This window comes from Peromyscus maniculatus, chromosome 7 (assembly GCF_049852395.1).
Source record: "Peromyscus maniculatus bairdii isolate BWxNUB_F1_BW_parent chromosome 7, HU_Pman_BW_mat_3.1, whole genome shotgun sequence".
In the NCBI taxonomy this organism is placed as follows: domain Eukaryota; kingdom Metazoa; phylum Chordata; class Mammalia; order Rodentia; family Cricetidae; genus Peromyscus; species Peromyscus maniculatus.
The window spans coordinates 118190608-118207628 of NC_134858.1; the positions used below are offsets into that span (position 1 = coordinate 118190608).

The 17021-nt window shown below is 50.5% G+C and overlaps 1 protein-coding gene across 3 annotated transcripts in view; it reads left to right on the forward strand.

The window, feature by feature from the left end:
- The window catches only part of Myrip (myosin VIIA and Rab interacting protein), a 192828-nt gene that overhangs the window by 122372 nt on the left and 53435 nt on the right, over positions 1–17021 (forward strand). For all 3 annotated transcript variants that reach the window (XM_015985631.3, XM_076577376.1, XM_042282005.2), the window contains 5 exons: positions 6311–6447; positions 9085–9165; positions 11586–11683; positions 11858–11938; positions 14945–15091. In XM_015985631.3, the coding sequence (XP_015841117.3) occupies positions 6311–6447; positions 9085–9165; positions 11586–11683; positions 11858–11938; positions 14945–15091 (544 nt within the window). The remainder of the gene's footprint in view (positions 1–6310; positions 6448–9084; positions 9166–11585; positions 11684–11857; positions 11939–14944; positions 15092–17021) is intronic.

Consider the following 17021-nt stretch of genomic DNA (forward strand, 5'->3'; position numbering starts at 1 on the left):
ACCTGACAGCAAGCACCTCTGTCCACTGGGCCATCCTACCGGACCAGCTTTTTTTTTCTTTTTTTATTACAGCCATTCTAACCTGGGGAAAGATTTTCTAACTGTGATTTTGATTTGCATTCCCTTGCCCATAAGGGTTACTGTTGGGTGCTTTCTCATATACTTGTCAGGTGTTTTTATAAAATTTTCTGACAAATCAAAAAAATGTGTCCATTTTTGCTTAAGTTTTCTTTTTCTTTTTTAGTTTTCATACACTCTGGGTCTTAAAGGCTCATTGTGTGAATGGTTTATAGCCATTTCCTCCCCTCAAGTCTTCCCACTTTGCTAGTTATCACCTTGGTATGCAGAAGTTTAATTCCATTGACCTATTTTTGCCATGTGTGTGTGTATCTTATTTTAAAAATTGTTGCCTTTGTCACAGTGTCTTGAGATGACTCCTCTGTTTTTTAGAGTATTCATCATTTTGGGTTATTTCCTTTGGCATTTGATCATGTTTCATGGACTGAAAGATAAGGGCTTCATTCCAGTCTTGCATGCATGGATGCCCCAGCATGGAAGCCCAGCATGGACGCCCAGCATGGACGCCCAGCACTGCCCTTTCTCTGGTGTGTTTCTGATGCCTTTGTTAGAGGTGGTTGGCTGTAGGGAACAGGCAGGTCCAATTCTGGTTTCTCTGTTCTGTTCTATTGCCTTGAATTATGGGTTTTAGCCCTCTCATTGGGGTATGATTGATTTGTACTATCAGTGTCTCTCTTACTGTATCATAGCTGAGGGGCCCTGAAAAGAGGCCTTTCCCAAAGCTTATAACTGGCTGGAGTTCTGAGTACCATCCTGCTTCTTCAGGGGACCACACCAGGAGTTCTAGGCAGTTCCTCCATATCAGGATGCATTTGTTGTTTTTGAAAAGTATATCATATTTTGTGTGCATGTGGGGGTGCATGAGTCCCTGCACTCATGCCCTGGTGCACATGTGAGGTCATAGGACATGTATGAGTCTTTCCTCTCCCTCTAGCATGTGGGTTCTGGAGAGTGAATCAGGGCATCCATCAGGCTTGGCAGCAAGTGCCTGTGCCCTCCGAGGGTAATCACTCACTGGCTGCTATCGGTCGGTGGGTGCTTTGTTGTGTCCTTGTGGACTTTGGATGAGCCACACATCTCTGCCTGGCTAACTGCTCTTCTCCTTTCAGTTCCATATACAGTCAAGTCAGTGCAGGGGCTGAGGACACAGGCTCTGGAGATGTGGCAGTACTCACAGCTCAGGCTCTCAGGGAGACCTGGGACTGGGGGCCAGATGTGGCAATACTCACAGCTCAGGCTTCCACTCACCAGCTGCCTCACCTTCAGCCTTAGTTTCTTACACAATTACCCCACAATGGTGAATATTGATTGTCACCTTGACAGGATTCCATAATCATTACCTTCTGGGCATGTCTGTGAGCAAGGTTTTGGATTTGGTCGAGGCAGGAAGGCCCATCCTAACTCCTAACTGTAGGTGGTACTATTCCATGGGCTGGGATCCTAGACCAAATAAAAAGGAACAAGTAAATTGAGCTCCTGCATTCATCTCTCTCTGCTTTCTGACTGTGGGTACAGTGTATCCAGCTGCCTTAAGCACCTGTGACTGTGGATACAGTGTGTCCAGCTGCCATAAGTGCCTGTGACTATGGATACAGTGTATCCAGCTGTCTTAAGCACCTGTGACTGGGGATACAGTGTGTCCAGCTGCCTTAAGCACCTGTGACTATGGATACAGTGTGTCCAGCTGCCTTAAGCACCTGTGACTATGGATACAGTGTGTCCAGCTGCCTTAAGTGCCTGTGACTATGGATACAGTGTGTCCAGCTGCCTTAAGTGCTTGTGACTGGGGATACAGTGTGTCCAGCTGCCTTAAGTGCCTGTGACCACACCTTCCCTGTCATCATGGTCTGTACCCTTGAATTGTGAGCCAAAATAGCCCTTCCTTCCTAAGTCTGCCTTCCCAAGAATGTTGTCACAGCAGCTAGAGGAGTTTGTTTTTGTCAGGCTCTGTATACAACAGTGCGGTGCTGATGATGAGAAACAGCGGGTAGGGGGCTTGTAGAGGAGAGGCCGTGGGTCAGCCACAGGCATCCTTGCTTCTAGCCCCGACTTTCCTTCCCTCTTGCTCTTTATTGGCTCCCACTTCTTCACCTTAGCAATCTGCTTCACATTAATAGCAATTGTCACCTATCAACCGAGCATGACATGCCAGGCCTCCTAGACACGTACGTGTGCACATTCTCAGTGACACACCCAGGGCTCCCAGCACGCAGCTGTTCCTTTCCATTTAGAGTCTGTTCATCTTTTAACTTTGCAGAACCTGAGTGCTCTGACAGGGTGCTTCAGAGCTCTCTCGTTGTCGGGGCTGTGGGAATCTTCCTTTGCAAATACAGGAGTGACAGAAACACCCAAGTGACAGGCTGATGGTTGCCCGCAGACATTTCCTTCTAAATCAGCCATGTTGTCATCTTCTGGGCTCTTCGGGGTCTGTCAAACTATCTTCTAGCTCAGCAAACCTCAAAGTGCTATCCATGGACCAGCAGCCCCATCTCATCTGGGAAGTGTTGAAGGCCAAAGTGATACGCAAAAGCCTCACTCAGACCTACTGAGCAAGGGCGTTAGGGAGGGGCCCAGCAAGTGGAAGTCAGCCAGTCTTGGGGTAGCAGAGTGGATTGCCTTTCAGAACTACCAAATGCCAAGAAACACATTAATCAAGAAGACTAACTCTTTAGTTAGGATGAAATGTAAGAAGTCTGACTGTGCTAGTGCTTGCTTGTAAACCTAGATAGAACTCAGGAGGTGGAGGCAGGAGAATCTCAAGTTCCAGGTTAGCCTGGGCTACATAGTAAGATCGTGTTTTGGAAAAAAAAGTGAAGGACGATGTAAGACTTGAATGTTATTTTCCTGTTGAGTCTGTTTTTAGCATTTATTTAATGATTATATCCACATCCTTTCAAAGAGTGAGAAGGGACTTTGGATATAACAGTTTGGATGCTGATAATAAATAACAGGTTCTGAAGAGTCACCTAGGATGGGGTACTGTGCCAGCTGACACCCAGAATTATGTCACATCATCGTTATAAACCTGATGTATATTTATTATTTTCATTGTAAGGGCTTGTGGTGGTTTGAATAGAAGTGGCCCACATAGGCTCATATATAGTTCCCAGTTGATAAACTGAGAATGTTTAGGAGGTGTGGCCTTGCTGGAGTAGGTGTGTCACTGGAGTGGGCTTTGCAGTTTCAAAAGCCCATGTCAGGCGCAGTGTCTGTCTGTCTGTCTGCCCCCCCCCACTGCCTGTTGCCTGTGGATCAGTATATAAAGCTCTTAGCTACTGCTCCAGCACTATGCCTGTCTGCTCTCTGCCGTGATGATCATGGACTAACTCTCTAAAACTCTAAGCAAGCCCTGAAATTAAATCTTTCTTCTGTAAGTTACCTTGGTCATGGTGTCTCCTCACATTGATAGAACAGGGATGAAGACAGGGCTCAAGAGAAGATTTTGTTGTTGTTTAGGTTTTGATTTGTGTTTTGGGAACCATGTCATTAAGCCTTTGAGTTTCTTGCAAGGACACTGTATCCAGGGAACTGTTGAGAAATAGTCATTCCAGAATAGGGTTGAGTGGGTGTGGTAGCAGGGCCGTCTCGGGGCTTCTCCTCAATACTGAGTCGATTGTGTGAGCTACTATCCACAGATAACAGCCCAGCCAGGGAGTTCTGGGCTCCTCAGGCCTCTGCTGGCAGAAGGAGCAGGCACAGTGGCTCGGAGGGGAAACTGTGGCCACACACTAGCATCCGGAACTGATGTCAATCCTGGGGCTTTGGGGCCTCAATGAATAGACAAAGGCCTTCTAACTAGCTCTTAACGGTGTCCACATAGGAGAAGAGCAACTTTTTTTCTTTTTTCTTTTCCACCACACCTATCTTTACCTCTAATTCTGTAGAAGAAAAAAACCTTACCATTTCTTGGTTCTTATTGTATCCAAAGTCTGTAGTTGGTTTATCAGCATATTAGTTCAGTCCATGTGCCTCATAAATTCAGCTCCATATTTACCCTTATCTCCACTAAGTAAGGGAGAGGAGACCCTGAGAAATCACTGATTCTTGGTCACATGGGCAGCAAAGGACAAAATGCAGCCCAATGGCTAGTCACATTCTAGGGGAACAGTAGCTCTTCTTCAACAGTGCAAAGAGATCCCCAGAGATGTTTCCTTTTTTTTCCTGGGGGGCAAATCCTTCACACGCCGGCAGACTTCAGTCTCTATTCAGTTCCACTTATTTAAAACTGCCTTTTTAGTGGTGTGTGATGAAGGCAACCTTGAGTTTGGACATGGGTCTTAAGTGTGGCATTCTTTAGTTTTCCCAGAGAAGTAATGTCAATATAACGCCACCATCATGGGGTCATTTGGTGAACCTGGCTGAGTGTAAAGAAGGAATGTGTGGCCATAGTATTTTGATATGTCGTTTTCTTATAACTATTGCACCTGCATTTGAGAGTTTGGTTTTAATTATTTTGTTTATCTTTATAACTATGTGTTACCCATTCTGGTTCATTTTCCTTAGAAAAATGAGACGGAATGAGAGGAGTTATTAGCTCTGCCTCTTGTGGTCAACATTTAAAACAAGATAATCATTCCACTTTTTAAAACATCCAGTAAATTTTGCTAGGTACCTGGTCACCAGGCTGTGATGTTCTGCTGAGAACTTTGCTAAAACATAAATTTTAACCCAGCAAGGCTGACAGGATAGTGCATGACAAGGTTGTGAGTCCACACCGAGCTTCCAGGGGACGCCCATGCTAGTGGCCACCAGCTCCATCTGGGAAGCAGAGAGATTTGCAGGACTGGATTTGAAGGAAGCCCCGCCTTGCTGGATCACACTTCTTTGCCAGACCTGGGTGGAGTAAGCCCCACCAAGACCAGCCCCACCCGGAGCAGGGAAACCCGGGGCTTCCTTATGCAAGGTGCCCAGTCTCCTTGGAGTGGGGATCTGGGGCTGCCTGGCTTCCTCACTAACAGCTAGGACCTGAGCAGAATTGTGTGCGGGCAGCTTCCACCTCCCCACAAGTGTGCCGTTTAAATCCCCTCTACCAGTCTGGCATTCCTAGGTGAGGCTATAACGAGATTCTAATTATTTCAGTATTGTTCTTCAGCTTGAGGTAGGCGTCTAGTCCATCTTGGAGTGAAAACACACGATGTTTACCAGCTGAGCCATGCCTGTAAACAGAAATTAGAAAAGTGCTCTCACAATCATCTCACTGAAGAGCTTAACAATGCTGTGTGCTGCTCAGTGGTGGGTTTTTAAAGGGAAACAATGTGGTTATCTTAGCTTTCCTTCTCATTCTTTGCTTCCTGGGGCTTCCTGTTGCTTCAGCTTTGAATTCAGCAAAAGGCCTCATGCAATAAGAACACTGGGGCTTCTGCTGATGAGGCACCAACCCAAGGATGCTGCTGTCGACACACAGACTATGAGTTTGTTCGTTTGTTCGTTCCTTGGTTGAATTTGGATTTTTCTTTTAATTTGGAAATCTTTACATGCTTTTTTTTTTCTTTTGAACTTTCCAAAGGGAATGTGTATTTTTACATTCATAATAAGAAAAGTATCAAAAGCTATTCCTCCAATGGAAGGGCTTTAGAATCAGCTCCTACCAGACATGAGGGAGTCTCCCGTCAGTCACTGTCTGCACCGCCACAGCTGCCTTGCTCACCAGAAAATAGCTTCCCATGGTGCTTCACGCTGGTTGAGAAAGCGTCTTGAGCCTATTGCCAGCTCATTGGTTCTTTTTATTTCTCTAAGCCGGATTAAAAGTGCTGATAATATGGTAAGAGTATCAACTATAAAGCCCACTGTTGAGCAGATGTTTCTGTGAGTTAGCTCTTCTGTAGTAATGAACCACACAGAGTTTAGTGAGTTAAAACAGCAATCACGTGCTGGCTCACTGGGTAGACTCAGATGGGTCTGGCTTCTCAACCAGGAGCCCCTGGCCATCTCTGGCCAACTGGTGGCTGATAACCTCACTCACCTCTCTGGGGCTTGGCCCACCAAAGGTCTCCGTCATAGAGAAGGCCAGCTTGGGTCCAAACACTTGGTGACAGGTAGCAGGGTCCCCAGAGCATCCAGTGAGGAGCCTGCAAGCCCAGGGCTCAGCCTCACTCTACTGCTCTCCACAGCCAGAGGCAGTGGCCCAGCCGGGCCAGTTTCTAGAGGTTTGAGGCACAAATACGACCTCTCTGCAGAGGGGCTGCCAAGTGTTGTAGCTGTTCTGCAGCTCTACCTCTTGCTCACCTAACAGGCTTCTGAGGACACAGTCTCTGGAATGGTTCTACAGCAACGTGAAGAGCCGCTTCAAGCGTTTCGGCAGCGCCAAGGTCCTGAAGAACCTGTACAGGAAGCACCGTCTGGAGAGCGGCGCCTGCTTTGACATCCTAGGTACCCCGCTGCCTGCTGCTCTGGGAAATGTTGGGAGGAGAAGGCTGAGCTTGGAGACCCTGTGCTTGGGGGTGCAGAGTCTCTGTAGGGACAGAGAAACTTGTTTAAACAGTGGGTTCTGGGAAGAGGGCAGGCTGCAGGGAGTGTCAAGTTTTAACTCGGGGTTTCGTTTTTATGTCCCATGTCTATGTGAAGGCATATGTGTATGGGTGTGCAAGCACATGTGTGCACATGCATGTGAAGGCCAGGCTTCTAATATCATTCCTTAAGAGTCATCTACCTTGTTTTTTGAGACAGGGTCTTTCACAGGCCAGGAACTCACCGTGTAGGCCTGGCTGGCTGGCCAGGGAGACCCAGAGACCCACTTGTTTCCACCTCACTCCCCTCTCCCCAGCCCCTAGTGTTGGGACTAAAGGCACATGCCACCGTGCTCGGCTTTTCCTGCTAGGAATGGAACTGAAGTCCTCAGCAAACCCTTTACCAGGCCATCTCTCCAGCCCCAGCTCATGGGCTTTGAACATCCCTACAGGACTAGACATGTTGAAAGCTTAGAAGACCAATCTATTTCAGCAAACTGTAGGTGTTTGAATTACGGAATCTTATAAATCATTTGTGTGTGTGCATGCACCTGTGCACATAGATGTGCAAGGCCGGAGGAAGACATCACGTTCCCTGCTCTATCCCTCTCTTACTCCCTTGATACAGGATCTCTCACTGACCTGGAACTAGTCTGGTGGCCAGCAAGGCCCATCAGTTCTCCTGTCTCCATTTCCCACAGCACTGGAGTCACAAGCATGCGAGACCACACCCAGCTTCTACACTGACCCTGAGGATTTGAACTTGGGTTCTCATGCTATGCAGCAGTGCTCTGACCACTGAGCCACCTCCCCAGGCCTAGAAGCCATTCTTAACCATCATCCCCTGATGACAAAACATCAGAAAGTCGTTTCCACACGGAGATGATGCCAGGTCTATACCCCGAGAGTGTGCACAGCCACTCTTTATATTCTGGGTTCTGTTTACCAGACTCAGATCCGGTGTCCTAGAAAAGACACGAGAGTATTGGTGTCCTCCTGGGAATTCCAAAGGGCAAACATCAGCTTCATGTGTTTAGACAGGACAACCAAGTTACTGGGGATGAGAACTCCCACTCGTTGGTCCTCTGAAGATGGCCAGGAGGATAGCGCAGTTGTCAAGCATGTGAACAGCATGCCTCCTAGCTGTGTGTTTCCGCTGGAGTAGCTCTGTTCACCACTGCTGACACGGAGAATCAGGGAAAGAAAAAACCTTCATCTCATTTGCAGCTTTTTAACATCATTATTTCACCTTGCCGTGTTCTCAATGAAGTCTTTGGTCGTGTCTTATCTAGCCTGCCACCTAGATAACGGGGAGGCAGGATGGAGACGTTACACTTGAGAGCTGTCAGGGCCTTTTGTGGTCCCAGTTAGACCCTTCCAAGCTTCGCAGGAAGCTGTGGTTCACTGAGAAGCAGCAGCTGCTGTACAAGACCAACCACAGCGGCTCACCTCGCTTTTTCTCAGCTCGTGTTACGCGGATGCTTCGACAGCACCCGAGGGTGACAGTTAAACTATCAGCTCAGGGCGACTGCTCGGATGACTGCTATGGCCTCCCTCTAAAGAGGAGTGAGGGGCCACGTCACACAGCAGGGCACCCTCTGTGTGCCTGTTTTTCTGGTAGGGAGGTCAAGGGCCAAAGGGGCTTGTGACCTGCTGAAGGTGATGTCACAGGTAATGTGCAGGTCCACAGACTGGCCTCGCATTCCCATCTTTATCCCACTTGCTCTGCCTTTCCCCAGCACTAGCTCAGAGGAGTCTTGGTCTAACAGAGACTGCAGTATCAGAGTACACAAGACTGGGCAACTTAGGAACTGTAGAAGCCTCTTTAGCTGGAAGTTGAAGAGGCTGGAAAAGCCTCTCTCTCCCTCCCTCCCTCCTTACCGTGTGTGTGTGTGTGTGTGTGTGTGTGTGTGTGTGTGTGTGTGTGTGTGTGTGTGTGTACAAGTGCATGCACGAGTGTAGTGCCTACAGAGTCCAGGAGAAGGCACTGGATGCCTTGGAGCTGGAGTTACAGATGATTGTGAACCTCCCGATGTGGGTGCTGGGAACTGAACTTGGGTCCTCTGGGAGAGCAGTAAAGCTTTCTTAGTCACGGAGCCATCTCTCTAGCCCCTTGGCAAAAACCTTCTTGCTGTGTTATCCAGGGTGGAAGGTAAAAAAAGTCAGGCCACACGTGAAAGACCAAGAAAGGAAGAGGGGTCACTCACAATAAGCCCACTCTTGAATAACTGCACTTCCAGGATAACATTAACTCACTGATACAGGGGTGGGTTCTTCCAGTACCATCAGGTTGAGGGTCAAAGTTCATTGTGAGTTTGTAAAGAAAATATATTCAAGCCATAGCCGCAGATACTGGAAGGAAGTTATGGTAAAGTTGCACTAAAAACCATTGTGCAGAGAGAGAAACATCGATTCAACTGGATCATTGTAGCGTTTAGTGATCCCATCAAACCCACTTGCAAGGCAGGCTTCATCGGCATGGGCAATACACTAGCTCCATGGTTCAAGCGCATCCTTGTTCATCAGAGACCTTTCAAGGCTGTGTTCTTCTCTCCTGTAGGAGGAGGATTGTTTGAACCAAACCTGGAGAATGAAGGGAGCATCTCAGGCAGTGACTCCGCATTCTACAGGCAGTTGGAAGGTACGGTTGCTTGACTGACAGCTGCTGGGAAGGTGGAGTTCTGGAAAGCTGTTGGATCGACTAGTGATCATAGCCATGTTGTGACTGAACAGCGAGAGCTCTGGAACTGGAAGATAATAATCAAGCCAGGAACATATGCTTCCTGTGTGAGACTATTCCTGTAATTTACTAATGTCTGTATTTTATACCAACACCCTCATCCAAGAGTGATAGCATGGCATCTGAAGCCTTCCTGGGACTTGGTAACCATCCCCATCACACACATCCCCGGTTGAATGCCTAGTCTGTCCACGATCTTGAAAAAAATACCTGAGTTCATGGACTCAGCCTGTCTACCAGGGCATCACTGAAAACCAGCCCGGAACCTAGTGCAGTGGGGTTACTCAGGCATGTTTGCTGAGAATGTGTAGACCTGTTTTGTGAACATGCAGTGGAGGGTAAAATATGACTAAAGTACCTTGTATACGTGCCACAACAAATCTAGTATTTTGTACTATTAATATATACTACATAAACAATATAAACAATACATCAGGGCTGGTGAGATGGCTCGGCACCGGGTAATGATGCCCGCAGCCAAGCCTGATGACCTGAGTTCAATCCTGGGACCACATGGTAGAAGAAACTGACTCCCACAAACTGTCCTTTGACTGCTACACTTACACTAGGGCACATAGAGAGATACAGACACGGAAAGAGATGGAGAGAGAGAGAGGGAGAGGGAGGGGGAGGGGGAGGGAGAGGAAGAGGGAGGGAGAGGGAGAGGGAGAGGGAGAGGGAGAGGGAGAGGGAGAGGGAGAGGGAGGGAGGACACACAGGCATACACTACAATTTTAAATGTAATACTTTTCAATGTTTTAAAAATAACGTTAGTCCTTTTTCCAGGATGAGTATCCTGACAAGGCCAGGTGGGAGATAGCGCGCCCATCCCCAGGGAACCCTGGGTGTGGTGACAGCTTTGCCGGTTCCCCTCATGGGTTCTCACTGAAACTTACAGGGAAGTGCACTCAGTCAGCCAGACCGTGGTGTGCAGTCGGTCTGTCTGTTGTGACCGTCAGAGTGGACTTGTAGCACACATCCTCTACCTGAGTCACCTTGACCTTGGCTGGGTTTGTTTTAGAGAATTATATTTTCTGAATGCAACGTTCTGGCCACATTAGTGCCTTTGGGAGTCTAAAGAGCTTGGGTGAGTGATGGGTGAATGAGTAGATATGCTCACACTTTGTCTCATTTCACAAATAACTTGCAGCAGCTCACAGGAGATTGGCATCTGTAATAACACAGGACTGGATTATAAATGGCATCAGGAGAATAAAATTAGAGGAAAAGAGTGACGTAGCTTGGCTGAGGCAGTCAGTGATGGTGCCATACAGGTCTGTAACCCCAGCTACTCCAGAAGCTGAGGCAGGAGGATTATAAGTTCAAGGCCAGCATGGCCAATACAGCGAGACTCCGGAGAGGGGTGGGAGGAAGAGACTGTTCCCACAGATAATAACATGTCCACTAAATGACTGTCGCAGGCTCGGTCCGTAAAGTGCTCGCCACACAGTGTGAATTTCTGAGTTCAGTCTCCATCACCCACGTGAAAAGCTGAGTAGAGCAGCGTGCTCTTGCTATCCCACTTCCGGAGAAGTGGAGGCAGGTGGATGCTGGTCCTCACTAGCTATCTGTTCCAGTTGAATCAGTGAGTTCAGATGTAGTGAGAGGCTCTATCTCAAAAAAAAAAAAAAAAAAAGTGTGTATAGAGGACAGTTCTGGAAGTCAGCCTCTGACCTCTTCGCACGCGCGCGTGTACACACACACACACACACACACACACACACACTGAAGTATTGGATGCCAATAGTGACCCTCTGCTGTCTCCCTGTGTAACCTTGTGCAAATTACCTAGGCAGTGTGAGCGTCACCGATCCATCTGTGCAGTGTGACCACAGGGCACCTCACTGAATTACCAGAGCGATTGCAGATGTGGACCTCTCAGTGGGGTCCCAGCATGTGCTCTGTTCCGTCTTGTTATTGACTGGCCTATGGCCCAGGGTTTGCTTCAAGCCATGTTCACAGCCCAGTGTCCTGGGACATTTAATGATATCTGTCCATGTCACCACTCGGGTGTACAAAGTGGGGATGAGAAGGTGTGCCGTCAGAGAATGTGGACAAGGAAACAGTATTTTCTGACAGGCCCCCAGAACCATCTTGGTTACCCAGCCGCATACAGAAGGCAGAGAAAGGAGAGGGGGACTCAAAGAACCGTGTGGCACGGGATGCGGGTGACAGTAGAGGCAATGGTGAGGTGGGTGAGGAAGACCACGGCTCGTGTTCTATCCTGAGCAGCTCAAGTGTGTCCTGGAACCCCAGGACTGTAAGCAGAAAAGTAACCCATGGGGCAGTTGTGACCTGTTCTGTGTTCTGTCCCTTCCTAGGACACAGCATGATGGACACCTTGGCTGTCGCCCTACGAGTGGCAGAAGAAGCCATTGAGGAAGCTATTTCCAAAGCAGAATCCCACGGGGACAGCCTGGTAGGACCTCCTTCCTATGGTGGGGACAGCAAGTGAGAGCACCCTGGCTGTCAAGAGCGAGTGTCGATGGCCAGGGCTCCACGTCACTGTAGCCTTGAGTAAGGCCGTGGGGCTTCCCTCCTTACTGTTGCCAGACAGTGACCCCACGTTCCCTCCGTTCCCTTCCTTCCACAGGACAAACAGAATGAGGCCAGCTACCTGCGGGACCACAAGGAAGAGCTGACTGAGGAACTGGCTACCACCATCCTGCAGAGGGTAGGGCAGTTCAAACGGCCACGGCCCAGGCCCAGGGCTGGAGATCTGGAGAGCAAACTCATGAAATGGACACATTTGCTAATGCCATGCCCAGAGTTAAGGAAGCAGAAGGAAGCAAGCTGTGGAGCCCACCCTGGCTGCTGTCCTTGTCCTGCTCACATGTACTTCCAAAGAAGCAAGTCCCTTGGCAGAACTCAAGGCCAGGGGCTGGGGGAGGGTGGATTTCCCATGCACGGGAAGACCTATAGAGACACTTGAAAGGGGCTGTCGGTAAGGTATCTTGAAAAACTTCAGCCTTCGTTTTTAGTCACAGAGACCCAAGCCCCATTCACACAGCAAGGACACACCTCACTCCTGAGGATGCCCAGAGGTCTCATCCAGTCATGGGTCAAAGGACAGTGATTGGTCCACATGCAGCACTTTTTCAGCTGGAGACTCGTGAGCTAAGCAGACAAATGATCTCCCCTTGAGCCCAATGTAGAGTGTTAGAAGACAGGAAATAGCACAGGCCACCCTGAAGAGGGGATGGGGGAGAGTCCAGGCCATCACTGTCCTCCTGCAGGGGGATGGGGGAGAGTCCAGGCCATCACTGTCCTCCTGCAGGGGGATGGGGAGAGTCCAGGCCATCACTGTCCTCCTGCAGGGGGATGGAGGAGAGTCCAGGCCATCACTGTCCTCCTGCAGGGGGATGGGGGAGAGTCCAGGCCATCACTGTCCTCCTGCAGGAGGATGGAGGAGAGTCCAGGGCATCACTGTCCTCCTGCAGGGGGATGGGGGAGAGTCCAGGCCATCACTGTCCTCCTGCAGGAGGATGGGGAGAGTCCAGGCCATCACTGTCCTCCTGCAGGGGGATGGAGGAGAGTCCAGGCCATCACTGTCCTCCTGCAGGGGGGATGGGGGAGAGTCCAGGCCATCACTGTCCTCCTGCAGGGGGATGGGGGAGAGTCCAGGCCATCACTGTCCTCCTGCAGGGGGGATGGGGGAGAGTCCAGGCCATCACTGTCCTCCTGCAGGGGAATGGGAGAGAGTCCAGGCCATCACTGTCCTCTGCAGGGGGCATGGGGGAGAGTCCAGGCCACCACTGTCCTCCTGCAGGGGGGATGGGGGAGAGTCCAGGCCATCACTGTCCTCCTGCAGGGGGGATGGGGGAGAGTCCAGGCCATCACTGTCCTCCTGCAGGGGGCATGGGGGAGAGTCCAGGCCACCACTGTCCTCCTGCAGGGGGGATGGGGGAGAGTCCAGGCCATCACTGTCCTCCTTCAGGAGGATGGGGAGAGTCCAGGCCATCACTGTCCTCCTGCAGCAGTCCTGGAAACCAGTAAGCAAACGCAGCTTGTCTCGCCCTGGAAATGGGAGTAGTGCCTTGGCTGCCCACATCTGTGCCTCAGTAGGCCCCTTCTTTCACCGTTGCCCTCCTCCTTATTGCTCTGCAGTCTGAAAGTCCACTGAGGGCCGGGAGACCACTGGCTGCAGTAAAATGCTCTCTGCACACACTGAGTGGCTGTGCGTTTCATCCCACGGGAATGCATGTGGATCCCTGGGGTTCTCTGCTCAGCCAGCCTAGCCCAGGAGGCAAAGTCCAGGTTTAATATGAGACCCTGTCTGGGGAAAAAAAAAAAGGAGAGAGACTGAGGAGGCCACCCAAGGTTGACTTCTGACCTCCACACACATGTGCACACACAAACACATAAATACCCACTGAAGAATTCCATCTCGGCGGCTCGGCCACCTTCTCAGCTGTCCCATCTCTAGAAGCTGGGGCCCAGCGGAATCTGCACCAACGGGCCACCAAATGCACATGGCTGTGCCAGCACAGCAGAGGGCAAAGAGGGACCTGGGCATCTGCCACTCCTGGAGCCTCCAGATGCCTCCTCAAGACAAGACCCACAGCCAAAGGCGCCGGGTCCTGTGTGCTGTGCAGCTTTAGGTGATACACGAATCGCTCTGGACCTGTGTTCTCACCCGTCAAAGGGGGAGAAGCGCCCTGTGCCTCTCTCAGAATTAATTAACCTGTAGTCCTCAGCACGGAGTCTAATGTGGAGTGACGGTCACTTACACAGAGAAGCTGTGAAAATCCAAAAACCATCGTAATCAGCCGTCGATGGCCATGGGCTCCTTATCTAAAGGTTCAGTCAACCAAGGGTCCATGTGTGGGAAAAGCAATTCCAGGAGGTTCCAAAAAGAACAGCTTGAACTTGCTGTACCAGGCAGTAAGCTGAGTCCACATGGACAAAAGGCACGCGAGCTTAACCATGTGGTCTTCCGCGGTCTCCGAAGCCTTAGTCCCTCCCTACACCTGTCATTTGAGAGTCACCCACCTGGTACCACAGTTGCACCCATGGTGGCTACATCTTTACTTAGCATGTAGACTTTTTCCTCATTACTGTTCCCCAAATAATAAACCCAGCGACTATTTTGATTACACATATATCATGTCAGGTACTGTAAGTGATTTGAAGATAACCTTCTGTATACGGGGAGGTGTGTAGTTCCTCTAAGCAAACACTATACCATGTTATGCCCGCCCCGCCCAGGCATCATTCCTCAAGCTCCATCCGTCTTGACTTTTGATATGTGGTCTCTTGCTGGGACCTGGGACCCATAGATTAGGCAAGTCCGCTGGCCAGTGAGCCTCAGGGGTCCTGTTTCTGCCTCCCTGGTGCTAGAATTACAGCTGTGAACCACCACCCACCCACTGGCATTTTACAAGGGTCTGGGGAGCAACTTGGATTGTAATTCTTGCATGGCCGGCACTTTTCCCCAGCCCCACCAGTGGTGTGGGGTATCTGTGAGGGAGGCTGATTCCCAGGACCGCTCCCCTGCAGATGGAGAAGGGTGGTAGCACTGTCAGCATGGGAGCTGAAGGTGCCCTTTCAACCCAAGGTAGATCTGAAACAAGCTGTTGGAGCTGAGTTCCTGGGTGGCTGGGAAAGCATCCCACAGATGACCCCCGTCCGGCACTTAACCTCCAGAAGCCTCTTCAGTGACGTGTCCCCGTTTCCCCAGATTATAAGGAAGCAGAAGAGCAAAGCTGAGCCACAAGCAGAGGAAGAGGGGCCAGAGTGGCCACGGCCCCAGAGTGGCGGTACGAAGGCCGAGGGTGAGGGGACCACGGCCCCTCCAGGACGACACCGAGCACGCGCCACCCTCTGGGTGAGTCGCCCAGCACTGCTACCCCACACACATTCTGCACACCTGTGGGTCAGAGCCATTCTCCCACAGGAAAGGGGAGGCACATTTTGCCATCTGCATTTGCGTGTGCTTTCTGGGTCCTAGTGGAGAGCAGGGAGGGTGGAGGGGGAGCAGGGGGCGCTCAGAGGAGAGCCAGAAACTGAGGGAGGGCAGGCTGCTGGCGAGTTTTTACCTGGAGGCCAAACTAGGGAAAATAAAGATGCCCATAGGCTGCAAGTGTGTGTGCACCTGTGTGTGTGGCGGTCAGAGGTCACCCTCAGGTGTCATTCCCCACACAGTCCACCTTGATCTTTTGAGATGGGGCCTGCCTCTGGTCTGGAATTCACCAATTCAGCTAAGCCAGCTGCCAGCCCCAGGGGACCCTTCTGTCTCCGCCTTCCCAATGCTGGGATTTTAAGTGTGCCTTACTGTGTCCAGCTTTTAAATGCGAGTTCTGGGAATCAAACTCAGGTCTTTGTACTTGCAAGGCAAGCCCTTACCAACAGAGCCATCCTGCCAGCTCATGGAGGACCTCCTTGTTACACCGTGCAGGATTGAGACCCTACATTGAGGAAAAAGAGCCTTTGACTAGTTAAACGCCCCAACGTCCCAGGGGCAGGAGGAGATGACTTTGGCCACTCATTGGCTACTGCCTACAGAGTGAAGAGGCCGTGGTTGTCTGAAGGCTCCAATCTCTCCCTCTCCTCGGTCTCACTAACATGAACATTCATGAGCCGTGGGCCCAGGGCCTCCTCAGGCCCTCCCAGCTCTCTCCAAGCGGTTTCCTCCAGTTCTACCCACCATCGCTTCTTCCACAGATCCTTGTGTGGGTAAGGGAAGAAGAGCAGAGGCCACAGGTGGCAAAGAGTCAGTAATGAGAAAGCCAACTACTCAGATAATCAGCACTTCCGGGTAGGCATGCAAGTGCTGCCACCTGCTGGAACAGGTTTTCATTGCAGTGACTCAGGACTGCTGTCAAGGATTTGGCAAAATCACAGATAACTCCTGGACCACCCCGTCAGAATCGTTCCAGATCTAGTGACAGGGATGTACCTCCTGCATCCTGGGATGAAGTGTGACAGCATACCATGTGACATGTGGCCTTGCTGCCCAGGATGGATGTGTCTCTTCCTGTTTCCCATCTCCCACTTCCAAGCCCTTCTTCATGGCCCTCCAGGTCTTCTTGGGGAGGATTAGAGATTTTTCTCATGTGACCCTAAGCCCACATTGGCTTGTACCATATCCCCAGCAGTAAGCCGTGGGCCCCAGATCTGAGAGCTCCTGAGCAGGCTGTGCATGGAGCCTTTTCTCAAACTGAGTCAGAGTCCTTTGGGGCTAAGGTCACCAAGAACACCACCCCTCCCCCAAACCTAGCCATGGGCTTTTCTGTCTGTTTGTTCCGAACAGAGGTAGGTAGGTAGATGTGTGTGTGTGTGTGTGTGTGTGTGTGTGTGTGTGTGTGTGTGTGTGTGTGTGTACATGACTGTGTGCAGAGGACTGTCCTGGGTGTCATTCCTCAGAAGCTGTCCATGTTGTCTTTTGGTACAGGGTCCTTTGCTAGCCTGATTCTCACCAGGTGGCCTGACTTGCTGGCCAGCAAGTCCCAGGGACCTGGCTATCTCCGCCTCCCCATGCTGGAATTAACAAGGGTGTACACTACCCTTGGCCATCCCTGGCTGTTCAGTGAGTGTGGGTTTTCATGCTTCAGAGCAAGCGCTTCTCTGACGGAGCCGTCTCCCTAGCCCGTTTGTGAAGCTGTCACTTGCCCTGAAGTGCACAGTGAGCACAGAGGAAGTGGGGGTTTCCAGATTGTTGGCCAAGGCTGTGGCAGAAATGACATGTTCCGACAGGGACGGTGACTCCCGAGTTCAGCTCCAGATCCGCCACACCCTGCTCACACATCTCTGGGGGA